The sequence below is a fragment of the Temnothorax americanus genome, unplaced genomic scaffold, assembly GCF_048541705.1.
Source record: "Temnothorax americanus isolate GAGA-0224 unplaced genomic scaffold, ASM4854170v1 Scaffold11, whole genome shotgun sequence".
Classification (NCBI taxonomy): domain Eukaryota; kingdom Metazoa; phylum Arthropoda; class Insecta; order Hymenoptera; family Formicidae; genus Temnothorax; species Temnothorax americanus.
The window spans coordinates 1,016,423-1,032,588 of NW_027509242.1; the positions used below are offsets into that span (position 1 = coordinate 1,016,423).

General features: G+C 39.9%; 3 protein-coding genes across 11 annotated transcripts in view; 1 reads left to right on the forward strand and 2 right to left on the reverse strand.

Annotated features, from left to right (window-relative positions):
* LOC143907124 (uncharacterized) overlaps positions 1-16,166 on the reverse strand; it is a 63,910-nt gene that overhangs the window by 28,247 nt on the left and 19,497 nt on the right. For all 8 annotated transcript variants that reach the window (XM_077423667.1, XM_077423659.1, XM_077423671.1 and 5 more), the window contains 2 exons: positions 10,354-10,490; positions 1,309-1,502 (listed from right to left, as the gene is read on the reverse strand). In XM_077423667.1, coding sequence (XP_077279793.1) covers positions 1,309-1,377 — 69 coding nt within the window. In that variant the 5' untranslated portion in view covers positions 1,378-1,502; positions 10,354-10,490. Of the gene's footprint in view, positions 1-1,308; positions 1,503-10,353; positions 10,491-16,166 lie in introns of those variants that run through there.
* On the forward strand, positions 2,037-4,710 carry LOC143908216 (P protein). The gene is made up of 10 exons (XM_077425667.1): positions 2,037-2,177; positions 2,257-2,328; positions 2,423-2,554; positions 2,639-2,893; positions 2,982-3,116; positions 3,186-3,380; positions 3,487-3,720; positions 3,833-4,091; positions 4,379-4,472; positions 4,620-4,710. The coding sequence occupies exons 1-10, from the start codon at positions 2,037-2,039 to the stop codon at positions 4,708-4,710; spliced, it is 1,608 nt and encodes a 535-aa protein (XP_077281793.1).
* Art4 (arginine methyltransferase 4) lies at positions 10,973-15,067 on the reverse strand. Of its 2 annotated transcripts, XM_077423805.1 has the most exons (7): positions 14,548-15,067; positions 13,670-13,810; positions 13,023-13,517; positions 12,664-12,930; positions 12,359-12,581; positions 11,961-12,247; positions 10,973-11,182 (listed from the first exon to the last, which is right to left on the reverse strand). In XM_077423805.1, exons 1-7 carry the CDS (start codon positions 14,678-14,680, stop codon positions 11,178-11,180), a joined length of 1,551 nt encoding a protein of 516 aa, XP_077279931.1. In that variant the 5' UTR covers positions 14,681-15,067; the 3' UTR covers positions 10,973-11,177. The 2 variants fall into 2 exon arrangements, with proteins under 2 accessions (XP_077279931.1, XP_077279922.1); XM_077423796.1 differs by lacking the exon at positions 10,973-11,182 and having other exon boundaries at positions 11,189-12,247.

Consider the following 16,166-nt stretch of genomic DNA (forward strand, 5'->3'; position numbering starts at 1 on the left):
GCACACGCCACGAATGTTACTCAACGCGACTTCTCACTGCAGCCGTCACAATTCAGGTACACGTAAGGACAACGGAGTCTGTTTGTATCAACCCCAGGACTACGAGTTGTATTTTCGAACGCGCCAACTACCCAGGAGTCTGGATCTCTCAAACTTTCAACGGGATATACTTTTATATATCTAGTAAATCTAACAAAGACGTATAATATATTTCCCGACTAATTTTTTCCAGACGAAGACAGTGTGAAATAATTATAAAATTAAATTCAAATCCGCTTGTTAAATTGCAAAATACCAAAAAATTAATAAAGCATGCTTTAAGAACGTTATAGTAGCTATATGTATTTTTCGCCGAGTCTGCGGTCCTGGGATCTATTGTAATCTCGATATACGTTCGTAACGAAGTGTCCTCAAAGTTATGCGCAGCCCGATCAGTCCCTCCTCCTCCGTTTCGAGTTCCGTGGTATTTGGACAGATCCCCGAGGAAGTGCTCCGCGTATGGGGTCAACTGCCGGAGGCGATCCGTCTGGATCCGAGTATGGCGGTCTTTCAGAGGGAGTACGATCGAATAGCGGAAACGAGGTGAGCGAAATAGGCGTAGGTGTGAAAATCGGTGAAAAAAAATAGAGTTTCTATATATAACGCGTTTCCAGATCTGCGGACTACGTGAAAAGGGAGTGCCTAATTGTAAATATGTCTCTCGGGACACAGCCCTTGGCACCAACCATCAGGTAAATCACTGTGCATTTTTACGTATCGCGTCTAAGAGGGAATCTCAACGTGACCCTATGCGAGGTGTTGGAACGAGTGGACGTAATAAATGATCCCGATATCTTTCACAGCGCGCAAAATCATCGGAACAACGTCGACGAAAACGAGCATCAGGACGTGCAAACGCAAGAAAAACAGAGACCGTTTTGCCGCTACATAAAACTAATCGTGCTCTCCTGCTGTTGGCTGCTATTCACAGTAAGAAACTATCGCGTCGACTGTCAATTAACGAATCTCATGTCGGTTATTCATATTGCAGATGGTACTGATGTTCAAGAACGAAAGGATTGAGACGATGCATCAGCTATCTGTGTCCAGGGGAGAAAGTAAAAGTATCCTTTTCCGCAAATTTTCGTCTATTTTGAACTCGAGAGAAATGCAATTTTATTGTCGTACGATAACGTCAACCAGTCGGGATACTTTCACCTCCTTAATAATATATAGATTACCGAATCAACGAGCACGTTATAAACAAGTTGATCGGCGTGACGATGGAAGGACCATTGTTGCCGTCAGCCAAAAACAAGCACCATTTACCTGCGAATATATCCACGCACTATTTAATGATATGGCTGCAGCTTCTGGTGGATGGGAAAACCAATTCATGGCTCTCCTCTACCGATCTGGAGAACTCGAAGGTGTCCACATCTTTGAACGCGTGCTTTGTGCAAAATTATTCCGCGTACACTCGCGTTTGCATCGAAAGAACACGAAGCCAAAACTAGTCGATCCTGAAACAAAGAAAGAAAGAAAGGAATCAGTCATATTAATAAATCGTTTTCCGTTATCTCAAACATTCTTCTTTTATAGACATTTCATGAAAATGATATAAGAATCTTAATTATGTTACACCATTACATTATTTCGCGCGTACTTATCTATAAAATAGCTAAATCTGTTGAAAACATTTGCTAACATTTTGTTTACCGAGTAATTATATGCTGCGACGTAAAACTAGCTACACTGTGCTATAATTGCAATTGTTAAGCTGCAGAACGTAAGCGACGCGTGGATCTTGCCGGTACTGCCTGAAAATTTGATGAACATCTTTCCCGATCAGAGGCACCAGTGGACTTTCCAAGTAAACGTCGACAGCGAGTGCGTTATCTCATATTTTACTCTTACTCAAACGTAACGAAAATAAAATTTTGCAGAGCGTACAATTCGCTACAAATTTTATCGGTAAAAACGTCAGCAGAAATATCTCGAACAGAATCTCCTAGCAAAATATATGTTTTGTTTATAGGACCCTTTCGCACGGCGTAATGTTCATCAAGCTATACACGAATTCGGAGTCCAGTCTTTCGTTTTCGATAGCTTACAATTTGTCGCCTATAAACACCGATACCGGCATACCGTACGCAGCTTTCATCTTGATCGGCTTGTACATCTTGATCATTTTCGAGGTAAATCATTTACGCGAATTAGGATGTATCTTATTCCCGTTGACTCCTAAATACTCCGTCGTGTGTTTAACCGAATCAGGTAGTGCACAGAGCTCTGGCTGCCATGCTGGCGTCCACGATGTCCATCGCGATCCTGGCGGCTCTAAACGAGGTAACGCGCAAATACATCCTCTTCTAATTTCCACGTTTGCGAAGGAATTTTTTGAGAGACAAATTTATATAAGAAGCGGTATCCTGCACTTTAGCGACCAAGTATGGGCGAACTGATCTCTTGGATAGACATGGACACGCTGCTGTTACTGTTTTCCATGATGGTGCTGGTTGCCATCATCGCCGAAACTGGTGTGTTCGACTGGCTGGCGGTCTACGCTTATAAAGTGAGAAAGAAAAATTGGCGCGTGTCTAAAGTGAAATAATTAAAGCGACCTTGAGAGATGCTTTTATTCACCATTCATTTTTAGATAACCGCCGGAAAATTGTGGCCGTTGATAATGGCCCTCTGCTTCTTCACCGCGTTTTTGTCGTCGCTGCTGGACAACGTAACGACCGTGCTGCTAATGACACCGGTAACCATTAGGTTGTGCGAGGTGATGGAGCTGAACCCGGTACCGATCTTGACCGCCATGGTGGTTTACTCCAACATCGGAGGTGCCATGACGCCGGTCGGCGACCCGCCAAATGTCATCATCGCTTCTAATCGAGACGTTAAGAACGCCGTAAGTTACGTGCAGCTGCGTCGTTCGACTTCTTCAATCGACCTGATAATCATTATTTCGATTAATTATCGTTGCATCATCGCCGTAGGAAATAGATTTCGGTACGTTCTCGTTGCACATGAGCATCGGCGTGGTATTGGTGTTGATCGTGGTCAGCGCGCAAGTCCGCTATATTTTTCGAGACGTCGCGGTCCTTAGATTCGACGAGCCGCAAGACGTACAGGTATGTACGCCGCAAACTACAAATTACAATATAAATTGTATCATCTTGCGCGTGATTGTCCACCCGCAGGAATTGAGGCACTCAATCGCCATTTGGCAACGAGCGGCGGCCAGTCTATCCAATTACAGCAAGGATGAGAATCTGGTGAGAGAGACGTTACGGAAAAAAGTGCAACGTTTGTTGTCGCAGTTAAAGAGGAAGCTAATGACAGGGAGCGCGGCGTTAGAGAGGTACAAGACCACGCTTGAGGAGTTACGAGAAAAGGCAAGCTGAATAATCCTTCGTCTTTCGAGGGAGGCTGTCATTGTGTCTCGACTATACCCATCGCAGCGGCATTTCGCGAATTTTTTACGAAAGTGTTCTTTTCCAGTATCCTATTAGGGACAGATGGTTGCTAGCAAAATCAGGATGCGTGCTGGCCTTGGTTATCACGCTCTTCTTCCTGCACAGTTTGCCTCATTTAAATCTGTCTTTGGGCTGGATCGCTCTGATGGGCGTTTTGTTGCTTCTGATATTGGCCGACAGCGAGGATTTCGACGGTCTTATGGCGCGCGTCGAATGGAGCACCTTGTTATTCTTCGCGTCGTTGTTTATTCTCATGGAGGTAGCGTTGGGAAAACTAAAAAAAATTCTTGTCAATTTTAATGCAGATTTCTCGAGTCTTCTTCTACTGAAAGGAATCCAAAAGTTTAACAGCATTTGAAAACATTCCGTAGGCACTCTCGCGTTTGGGTCTCATCGCGTGGATCGGCAAAAAAACTGAAGATTTCATTCTATCGGTCAATGAGGAGTCCCGATTAGCGGTCGCTATAGTGCTGTTGCTTTGGGTGTCGGCTTTCGCTAGCTGCTTCGTCGACAATGTACCGCTCGCCACCATGATGGTGAGAATCGCGACGAATCTCGCCCAAAATCGCGAGCTCGGTCTACCTATGCAGCCTCTGGTATGGGCGCTGACGTTCGGGGCTTGTATGGGAGGTAAACAATTTTCTATAGATCCAACGATCGTCCTCGAAAGCTGAATTGATCCGAAACTGCAAAGTTCGCCACGAATATGTAAATTTATCCTTCGAGCTTTGTACAGCATCGTCATGATTCGATTCTCTCAATTCGGTTCGCATGTTCGCGCGTTCGCGGATTAACGCTAATCAAAGGCCGTGTCTCGAAAACTGGCGCTTTCAAGCTCCAACGCAAGAGCGCCAGTTTTTTCCGGTATTCACATGGCTGATTAGCAATGCTGTTTAGCTAAACAGTTATGTTTAAAGGAAATGGAACTTTGATTGGAGCTACCGCCAACGTTGTCTGCATGGGGGTCGCGGAACAACACGGCTATAGGTTCGGTTTCATGCAATTCTCCAGGTAAGTGAAACCGCGACGTCACAAAGCTGCGTCTTGCAGTCGGTGGAAAATGTGTCATCGCGCGTTTCGAAGATCTTTTATCATTTCCCGTCATTGAAGTCATAATTAAAGGCTGAAACGCTGCGCGATTGTTTCGATGTGTTACAGGGTAGGATTTCCTATCATGCTAACGAGTACCATAACAATTATGGTGTATCTGATGATTGCCCACGTCGTCTTCGGCTGGAACGGAAAGTAAATAACGAGGACGAAGACGTAAGTGAGGATCTGTTTAATGTACAAGAAACAATGGTACTTGTACTCGTAAATATATATTGTATTATATAATTTTTTAAAGAGCGGGTAATATTATTTATTACGCAACATTGCCGAACGTAATTCTGTAAAGTGTTATATAAAGTGAGAACGTAAATTGATATCGACAAAGTCGTTTTACACTTCCAATATTTCTACATATATTTGTATGAAACTGTAAGGGAAAAAAAATCTGTATAAGTCTTTGTAATATACGGCCGAACTTTTCTATTCTTCCCTAAATCTTGTTCTTATTTTAATGACACACACGTAAAATAAAAATGTTACGCGTTTTGTCTTTCGTTCGCTCTTTTTGTAAGGAAATTGTGCATGTAGTCACGTGGTCACGTGGTAAATATGCGTGGAGAAAGCACTAAAGAAGAATTTCAAATCACAGGGGAACAGCTGTTTCAGAATAGAAGAGTTCTGCTGTACGCAAAATTAATCGTGTCATAATATGTGTCATAACTGTGAGTCTCACTTGCAATAAATATTGTTTTCTCAACATATTCTCAGTTACTTGTGCCCTTAATGACAAAACACAATGATAATTATTAATGTAAAAGACTACAATATTGACGGGTCGTAATTACAAAAAGGTTTAATGACCACATAAAATACACATACATGCCAGACGATTCGTTGAAATATTTTTATTCAAAATGAGGCTCTCTGGGAGAAGAGAAAAAGATCTCAATTCCAAAGATTGCTGCCTGGCGGATTTTGACAAAATCAAATAACTTATCGCAAGCTTATATTTGTATCCTCCTAATTTTACATGCCTAATTCAGCGTAATACAGTCGCACTCGAATCGAACTGAACGTCAAAATTTATTTCTTACAAAAAAATAATATCTTAATAATGGACAGTAAATTATCATGTGATGCATCATGAACACGAAATTTATTAACTTATTAAAATATAAGCGTAAACGCTAAACTTGCAAACAATGTCTAAAAATTGTGTGCACAATGTATATGAAACAAAAATTTCTTATAAACGGTAAAAAAGGTTGCGTTTGCTGCAAAAATATTGTTGTATTTACAATTAATATAACTAGCAATGTCATGTTAAAAACTATGCCTCCGCTTTACTGTAATCCTTGTTATCTGTAAGTACTACAATTTCTGAAATGCGTCAAATTGTTTTCTTTTCCATTAGAATTTTATTCTCATACGTGCATGGCAGAAGTGTAACATACTTTTATGTAAATCGTACGTTTTGAATTTCGAAGCTTCGGTAATCTGCAAAATAAAATCTATAAATTAGCTGTGTTTATAATCTTGATTAAAGTTATTTAGGCATACTCAGAATGTTATCTGCTAGAACTGCAGAAAGGTATTGCCGAAACATTCCTTGAAAAATTATCACGTGAATGAGTAGTCCCACAGGTATAACGAAGGAAACCATCAGTTCGAGAAAAACTTGTCTTAAACATGACTGATCAATCTTACTACACAGTTACGCTATAGATTATATTTGTATGAGTCTGATTTTATGCGATTATACAATGTTTTCGTCAATTCATGCCTATGCTTTACCGAGATATAAATCGTAAGAACGAAAACTTGCGTCCGCACTGCATCTGCTATCGTAATCGCGAAAGAACTTAAAGAACCAAATAAAATCCAGACACTTAGCGCAGTAAAGGCATTCTTCGAGCTCGCGTAACTACCTGAGATATCTTATATAGTTTTCAGTCGTTGAAACGCACAGATTCCTATATAACACTGCTGGACTACTTAATACTCGGATATACCGCCAGAAAACATACACGAGCGAAAGCTAGCTAACGAAGTGTACCCCAGTTTAGGAATAAAACGTTTGAGATTCGATTAAAAAAATAACCGATTTGAAGAAGCCGACACACGTATCTTTCAACGGAACATTATATACACCAGTTGTGCGGAAAAACGATATAAAAATAAGACGACAAAAATCGCAAAGGGTACAACTGGGATGAGATATGTAATGTCGCGTATATGTTTTTCCGAGCGGTGTAGCAGTCTTATACATTCGATATTCTAACGGTACAAAAAGAAAAATCGCACACACAGCAATGTAAGATAGCGCCGAAAGCAACACCTAGAAACGTAATCGATATTAAACATCGTCCTGTCATCTTTAATATTGCGATTAAATCTTTGATCTTCCAATGGTGAGATACGAAAAGAAAAGGAGAGGAAACAAGACGGAGTTACGTTCTAGACACTGCTGACGGGGTGTTGCTATCTCAACGAAACGATGGAAGAAGCAAAGTCCTTGTATTAATTATTACAACAAACCATGCAGTATTAGTAGCACTTGTGGAATGCCTGTCACGAGATTGGTTTGTATATGTGTCGAGGCGCGTATTAACAAGCGTATGATACTTCTGTTCTCCAGAAATACTTCATCGAGAAATAGCGACGCGCATATTTATACCCTTCGCAAGTGTGCGTGTACGCGAAGTACGAAAGATCCTGTAAAAAGTAAGTACAAATATTATCTAGCCACATTTATTAACCGGCGATGAGGTAACTAGGAGATGCGTTCAGATGGCAAGTGTGTGTGCAGATAACAAATAAAGTGTAACTTTCTTAAAACCTAATAAGACTTAAAAGAGAATCCTCTCGAGAGATCTTAGAATTATACACGGTAGTTCATCAGGAACAGAAGGCCTGAATAATTCCTTAGATTTGAAGATATCTAAAACGTACAAAATACTTATTAATATATTAATAAATATTAACAGACTTCTTTCCTCCAAGAAAATTACGACTTATTGTCCGGTTACCGTAGAATTTTTGTTTTTATTATAGAATAATGTTCTTTCGCTCAAAAATCTTTGTGAGGTGACACAACGGGAGTCATTTCTTTTACCTGACAAACTGCTGTATTACTAAACTATATCCCGACACTATTTACAATTTAGACATTTCTGTTCATTCGACATCTCAAATAAATTGAGATAATTATACAGCCTAGTATCAACTACAATACGTAAGAAGTAAAAATATATTATTCTATTAAATAAAATTCAAAAGTTTCTAAAAAGACTTATCTGTCGCATTTATTCCTTAAAGTTATACAAACGACGTTTGTATAACCTGCACCTTCAAATCTAAAAATATTATCCAGTTGTACTATTTCTGATGGATCGATTGGTATATTCTTAAACAATATGTAAAAATTATTCGCGAGGATATATATGTGTATGTACAGTAGTTTCCATATTAGAGATTAACGGTGTCTCCCATTCTCATATTTACTGGACTAAAAAATTCTTAATTGAACGAAGCATATATGAAATGTAACATCGTATTTGCTTTGTTTGAAAAAGACTATACGCGTTCAATTCAATGTTTCCACAATTTAACCCTTTACACTCAAATTTGTATTATCGGATAATAAAAAATTAGCAAAAATAATCAATAAACATTTTATCAAGTACAATTTTAATTAATATAATTACTGGTTTTTTATGAGTCAAGCTATGAGAAGTACGATAATGATTGTGCGGTAACAATTTTATACCGCTATATCAATGAGTGGAAAGGGTTAAAGATGATGAAAAGTCATTATGGCTGCATATTTCTATTTTACTTTATAACCTTATTAGAATACAGGGAATATGCGTGTTTCCAGGTATCACTTACTAAGTGTGTATAGATCATCAATGCAAAAAACGTCCATTTTCAAAGATTTTTCATTATTAATTATTCTAATAATATCATGATATACAAAATACATACAAATACAACGCAAAAATGACTTTTAATAATATGCTTTAATAAAATGCTATTTGATATATATATCTACTTTAATTTATGGATAATGTAGCTTAAAACTTAACGTCGTTATTTATACGCGCAATTGGATTTTCCACAAAGATTTAGAAGAATCTTTCAAAACAGACATTCCTCACGATTACAAAATATATGTAAAAAAAAATTAAGTGTAACGCAAAGCAGTGCTTTACAAATTACAGATCATTTTATATAAAACTATAAGATTCCATTCGAGCGATTCTTGCCCGGGGTGTGTAGTGCACTTATGATGAACCTGCAATTACATTTACATACTATGGCAATGTAATTTGTCACGTTCATAATTTGCTGTTTCCTTTTTTTCCAGATGAAGTATCCCTCGACCTATGTTTGCGTCATACATTCGGATATATATACAATTTATTTCTACGAAACGTAATCGATCAATGAATAACTGCCTCACACCTATCAAACAATTAAAATGATTATTCTCGACACGGATTTACAGGGTACTGAAATATACGCGATAATAGCTAATACTCATGAAAAAGTTGTACTTTCTCGCGTATTGCGTCATGCTAACGAAATAAAGACACGTTGATTAAAACAAGCGCAAGAGACATCTTGAATAACAGGTAACGCCACGGAGTGCTTTACAACATATGCCCCTAATGTATTATTGCTCTTTGCACTTCTCAAAATGTTCGAAACGTCGCTGTTTTTCCTATTCTAAAAACTCGTGGTGTAAAAGTCGCTTGATATCGAAACCCAACCGAGCCAACGACAGAGCTTAGTAAAATATGCCTGTCTTCGAGTATTTCGAGTCGATTCTAAATCATCTCAATTCGAATTAAAACAAACGGATCGCAACGCGCGATCATTTCCGATTATCTCCTTCATTATATAAGTTAACGTTTCAAGGATTTATCTCAAGACTTTGTAAAATAGTGACGCCTATACTATAGCGACTGTATATTGTCATTAAAAATATTATATTTTCACGTGGATATATTTGGCAAGCATGCACGTCGATGGAAGATCTTTCTTTTCTTTTCCTTTTCTTTTCTAAGTGACGACCAAATAAAAATCGATTGTATGAGAGCTAATGACAACTACGAGAGGACGGCTCGCAGTCTTTTCCAACGTGCCTCCCATTGAGACTTATTCCTGACGGGATTCCAATCGAACGCAAACCCAAGACTGGCTGTACTTTTGTTTGAATAAGAAACGTTGCTGTGGCTAAAGTCTGAATTGAGATTGGCCAGGTCGACGGTACTTAAAATTCGTACGGCAGACGAGAGTCGAAGCTTACTGATTGGGGAGCTAAATACCAGTTTGCGACCTTGCTTACTGTTGTTGCCGATGTCTCCAATACTGCTACAACTATTACGATCGTTCTGTAATTGTTTTACTTTGCGGGAATACTCGGCGAGAAACGATTTCGCCATAGATCATTGCCGAAATGTCTGCGGCGATATGCCGTTCCCAGGAGTCACGTAGTCACCGATCATCAGGCTGGGATTCACTGGATAATGAGAAGTGTTGCCGAGGACCAGCGATTGCTGGAAAGTAACACCAAGCTGTAGCGCGAAAGTCACGCAAGCAGACGTTTTGCTTTAGTTTTCGTCTCTCACGTAAATTTTATTAAATGTATAGCGAACTATATTATATATACACACACGCGCGCGCGCGCGCGCGCGCATATTGCAACAATTTTTCAACAGAACAATTATTTCATGCTTGTGATTTCATCTAAGGTATTATTTTAAATAAAATACATTTCTGATTGCTTTTTGATAGCTCATTGTAAAAATGCAAATTTTCGAATTGTACTTACAGTGGCAGGTGACGTAAACATATTTGGAGTTATTCCACCGCCTATCAATTGTGCCGCTTGTGTGCTTGTAGCCGTACCTCCCACGCGACCTCGTCCCGTACTCGAAATAGAACCCGGATGAATGTTTGGTTGTCCTCCTGTCACATAAAAATTCGTACATTTCGTTTACTTGTACGAATAATATGAGTAAAATACAGTTTAAAGATATAAAATAACACACTGACATTATATTAAACTGCTTATACTGAATTTTCATTAATTGAAAAAAGAAAATTATTATTTAAAAGCGAAAATAATCTAGAGAAGAGTTGTGTTTGAAACATTGCAATCGTTATAATAAAAACGTTTTAATTATGCAAAAGGACCAAAGAAATGTATTTATAAATAAATTATTTAATAGAAAGAGATATAAACCACATTATTATATTCATCACTAATGGCGGATATTAATAAAAAAGAGAGAAATTTTAACTATAGTATTTGATTCAATTTATCGCCAATTCATACGTTACAGTAAATAATAGAACAATTACAACTTATATCTAAATGTTGGGAGGAAAAGAACACAACTATTTTAAATGGGATATTAGAGAGTAATAGTTAAATATTTATAAATCCGTACTACTAAAAACAAGTTTATTTACATGAGTTGTAAATTCTACAAAATATGTATAAATTAGAATAATTACAAGGAACTTTTTCTTCTTTGTACAAATATCTTCCAGGATGCAGAATAATAAAATGTGTGTGTCCATTCCGTAAGTACCAGTACAATTAAAAGGTCCGGCAATAATTTGATAATTTGATATTTATATAATAAACAATTAATCTGTAATTATAATAATATCAGCATCGCGAGAATAATCAAAAGTAATTTATATTTAATATCTTTCATCTAAATATGTGTTTTATCAACTGCAATTGTTATTATTATCCACAGGAATTTTTATTTCATGATTTCAATACGTATACACAAAGAAAACTTTTCTACACTAAGGACATCTAATAACTTCAAATCATTTTGTACAATACTACATAAAATAAAAGATTTTGGGAATATCCTATTTCATGCTAGTATTTTTTTCTTTTAATTGTATGTTCATTATAGGAATTGTTAATATAGAAGGTTTTAATCAAACAGAGTAAAACAAGTAAAACTTTGGCAAAAAAATATAAATTATAATATTCTTGTACAATACACATTATATAAAATGCACTATAGTAAATAATATACTTAGGAAACTTAAAAAGGAAATATACTTATTTTGAGCAATACTGGAATTTAGGATGTCTCAGATTATAAAGACGTTTATTATCTCACGGAGAGAAATATTTTATATTTAGATATTTTATGTTTTAAATATCGTATATATATCGAATACATAGAACGGTGAGCCGAGATCATTCATTGACCATGTGGGCACCTTTCATACATTTTGCGACACAGAATTTCATAAATACGTTTTGCATGAAAATTAGACGTCGGAGAATTAAAAACCACTGGGACATGACGCATGTGGCAAGAACGTTGATTACAAATGTTATGTATTCCACGTGGCACAATTAATACATGTAATGGTACACTGAAGAGTCAAACCAAACCTTACCTATTGCCAGCAAATTATTTGGATTTACTGTTGCGCTTGTATCCATCGAGACTTCCCCGAGACCATTAACCGACATTCCATTGACCATATTCACCGCTTGTCGGGCGCCTTGCGCATCCAGGGTCGTCCAGTAGGATTCGCTGGGCGAGGTATTGTTTAAACCAGGAGGCGGCTGTGCCGCAGCGCCTGTGTATCGGAAGTAAGGATTTTTCAAGTCTAAGGTATTATTACTGCTTTCCAGATTCGTTCCTTCAAGCTTCAGTTCTATCGTTACATCGTAGGATTGTCTGAAACGAATATGCTATGTATATACACAAGATAATGGCAAAATGTTGAGAAACAATTTTGTAACTGTAAGTACTCTTAAATTAGAGACATATATATATATATTCCCTCACCTTTTATTTGCTATAAGAATGACTTTTCCGGAGAGTAGTTGCCCGCTTTTACAAAACAATGGATTTTCCAAGAGACAGCGTACTTGATACCAGTGTGTAAGAGGTTCCGTAGGAGCAGTACTCAACCAAACTTGTTGCGTCGATCCGATAAATGCTACATCGAACCAAAAAGCTAAACCATGGCACGTACCACTCTCCAGTATATGAAAATCGACATTTATTTCTAGAGGAAACACAATTTGAATGTTAGCAGTGACATATCACATCTCGTTAATATATAATTTTTAACTTTTCACTCCATTCACCTATTTTATGTAAATCAGTCTCATCAGCTGCTTGGAAGTCTACTATGTGCCTTACAGATTTTGCCATACATATTCTAATATCAAAAGTATCGACAATCGGTTGTCTAAAATATTCTTTAATGGCGTTATTTCTCATGGCAGAGAGATCTACCCCATGGAAACACGTCTGATACCAAAAGTTGGCCTTATTGAATTGTTCCATGTAAAGATTTTCATCGGAAAAAGGTGCGATATGCAGATCACCTCTGGAGGGAAACATTCTTCCGCCTGTGTACAAAAACAATTCAATTGAGAAAAAAGAAAAAAGGTGCGGCAAGACGAGAAACAGCACACGGCGAATTCTTTTTCGGGACATTTACCTGGACTTAACCACTTTTTCGCATGCAGATAGGTTTCGAGCATTCGTTCATTGTACAACATGTATCCCATAGGCTCGCTCACTATACAGTCCACATGCTCGGGTAAATCGATCTCTTCTATTTTTCCAGCTATGACTATTATTTTATCTGATAAATTATTAGCTGCAACTAGTAGCTCGGCATGATTCGCCATATTGCTCGCTTCCACGGCATATACTTTTTTCGCGCCAGCTTGTACGGCGAAGAAGGATAATATGCCAGAACCAGCGCCTACGTCTAGGACAACTTTATCCTTAAAATCAGACAGATTTCCAAGAATCGCTCGTTGGTACGTGCTAGTCCTAATGTAATCCTGCATCATGTTTTGCTGCTGCGAGAGATAACCGTAAAATTGGAAATACTGCATCGCCGAGGATTCTTCCGTTCTCTCGTTAAACGCTGACACGCCTTTCCCCATCTTGAGTTTTACTATGTGCGAGTGAAAATTACGGAAATCTGCGAATGAAACATACGTGTCAAAGTTCCGCTTCTTACGGATAAATCTTTTTGGACGTCAGAAATATATGCTTCGTGATTTCTATCTCACGCGAAAGCTTAGCGCACGACGATCCAAGAAGATTGGGCTTCGAGGAAAGTCGCTGGCTCACCTGTTTCATTAGCGAACGCAATCAGTAAGCTATCCGTATCAAGTGTAAAAACATAACTTCGGGATGATACACGAGAGCATTCGGTACTGGGAGTCACTGGGAATTCCAACAGAGTCGCTTTCTCCCTGCTGCTAGCATCTCCTAAAACGGATGTCGAAAATGTCAATTATTTTCCTTATATTTTATCACGGAATATCAAAGAAAGAGAGAGTACGAAGTAAAAAAATATAATCGCATAAATACCGTTAATAAAAAGTAGTCAAAAAAATCATCAAGATAACGTACGTTTCTCTCTAACGAACAGATCTAGATCGATACAACTTCCTACATTTCAAGTGTCATCTTCTACCCTCTTACTGAACAACAATAATAATAATAAGGTAATCTTTCCAACATAACGATATAAGTAAAATATAACAATAGTGTCGGTATATCGCCTAAACAATAGAATTCGACTTGGAGCTGTCATCTTGACGACTCATTTATCGGTGTCGGTACAACAAATGACGAGAACCCGATACAATTGGATACAAATCGCTCCAACAGCGGTCGAGAGGCGCGTTGGAGCAAAAAAAAGAGGCATAAGTACGAGCAGGAAAAAAAACGTAAGACACAAATTGGGAAAGGAGGGAAGGACGCGATATTGACCGGCAATCGACCGGGGAGGGGGGAGGAGGGGGTCTTTCGACTTGAGCCAAGAGGGAGGAAAAAAAGAATCGGCGTGACGCGACGGGAAGTGTGGTTACGTTGTCCAGGTCCGCGCGATCGGTCGCGTGATCGATCAGCCGCGTCGCCGTCGGCCGCGTCGGCCGACGGCCGTCGGACGACGACGGGTGCGCGATGGGGCGCGAACGGCGAGGAACGCCGCGGGTCCGTACCTGAGACGAGCTCGACGCTGAGGCCCTGCGGGTCGTAATTGATATTGAGCGCGACCGGTTTGTTGTACTTCGGCGTGGACTGTCCATTGTTTGACAGAGTCGAGACCGTCACCGCGCGAAACGTCTTCGCCATTTTTCGCTGTACCGCGTGCCAGCGCGCTTCCCGACGCTGGTTCTCTCTCCCTGTCCGTCCCCTCTCCCTTTCTTTCTCTTTCTCTCTCTCTCTCTTTTTCTCCGCTCCTACTCCGGCTACTCCTCCTCTTGGCTCTTCCACTGCTGCCGCCGGTGGCTCGTAACGCTCTACGTTACACACGCCGCCGCTTCTCTGCTCCTCTCTTCGCGCCTGCCGCACACAGGGCCGTCGGCCGTCGCTGCGCTGCGCTGCGCTGCGCCGCTGCGAAATCGCGCCGGATTCTCGGCCTCGGCTCGGACGGCTCGGCTGCTCCGCGCCCCGTCGCGTCGTTCTCGGACGCCGCGAGGTGCCGCGAGAATTCGCTCACGGCGGCGGCGCCGCCGCCGCCGCCACCGCCTCCACCTCCACCTCCGCCGCCTCCACCCTAGGCTCATCGGATACAAAGATGTGCAAAATCTATTGCCGTTGCTGACCCCGCCACCATTTTCACCGTCATCGGCGTTCAAACGACGTGATTTCCCGCCATTCGCGTTAATCAGGATCGTAGTTGAAATCGGGCGAACCGGGCCCGACTGCCAGAGTAGGAAATTATCAACGACGTTTTGACCGGAAGAGCTGATTAAACTCACTACATTAAAGCTCCATCATAAGTTTTTAACGACGCGCTTTCGTCTCGAAGAATACTTAATTACGCACGATCTGCATTATCCCATCAAAATGATTTTATATTTCTGCAATCTGTTTTATGACTCTCTCAACTTAAAACGTTCGAAATGTAATATATGGAATCTCTATTGTCTATTCTCCGTACTGCAATACATGACACCCTGCATACTGCATATATAAACAATATCCTTATTCCGGGGTACGTATACCGTTGTCAATTTATCGATACCATCGCGATGGATACCATGCTCCGGTAGGGATACAACTTGCGGGATATAAATGAAATTCGATGCAACGATTATCTTGCACGCTACGTGCCGCCCCGTTATCGTCGCATCCGCCTCGCGTATACTACATGCGTGCCGCGTTGATAAGCGTCGAAAATCGTTCGGGCTCGTGCACGCTCGACCGATCAAAGCAACTTTCTAAACGCGGCCGCGTTGCTCTCTGCGCCTCGCTCGCTCTAATTGGAAACGGCTTATTATATTAAAGCGGAGGCGTTCGAATTTCAGCGCAGACCTCGCGCGGGTCTCGACGCTTAGAGAACGAGTCCACGGAAAACCGTCTGGGACCGTCGGCGATCTAATTCTAATCTATATTCGGCACACCGATCTGCCCGGTTTTTCCCCGAATGCCTCAAGTCCGATTCAGCCGATCTATAATTCGCGCCAGAACTCGGGATAGGATTCTATTTATAAACTTATGCGGCGTGCTGTAATGCGGGAGGCATTTGAAGAGTGCGATGCGCGCGCATATAAAAATATACTCTTTCAAAATATATAAAAAAATATATAAACGTTACGTAAAACGTATAGAGACC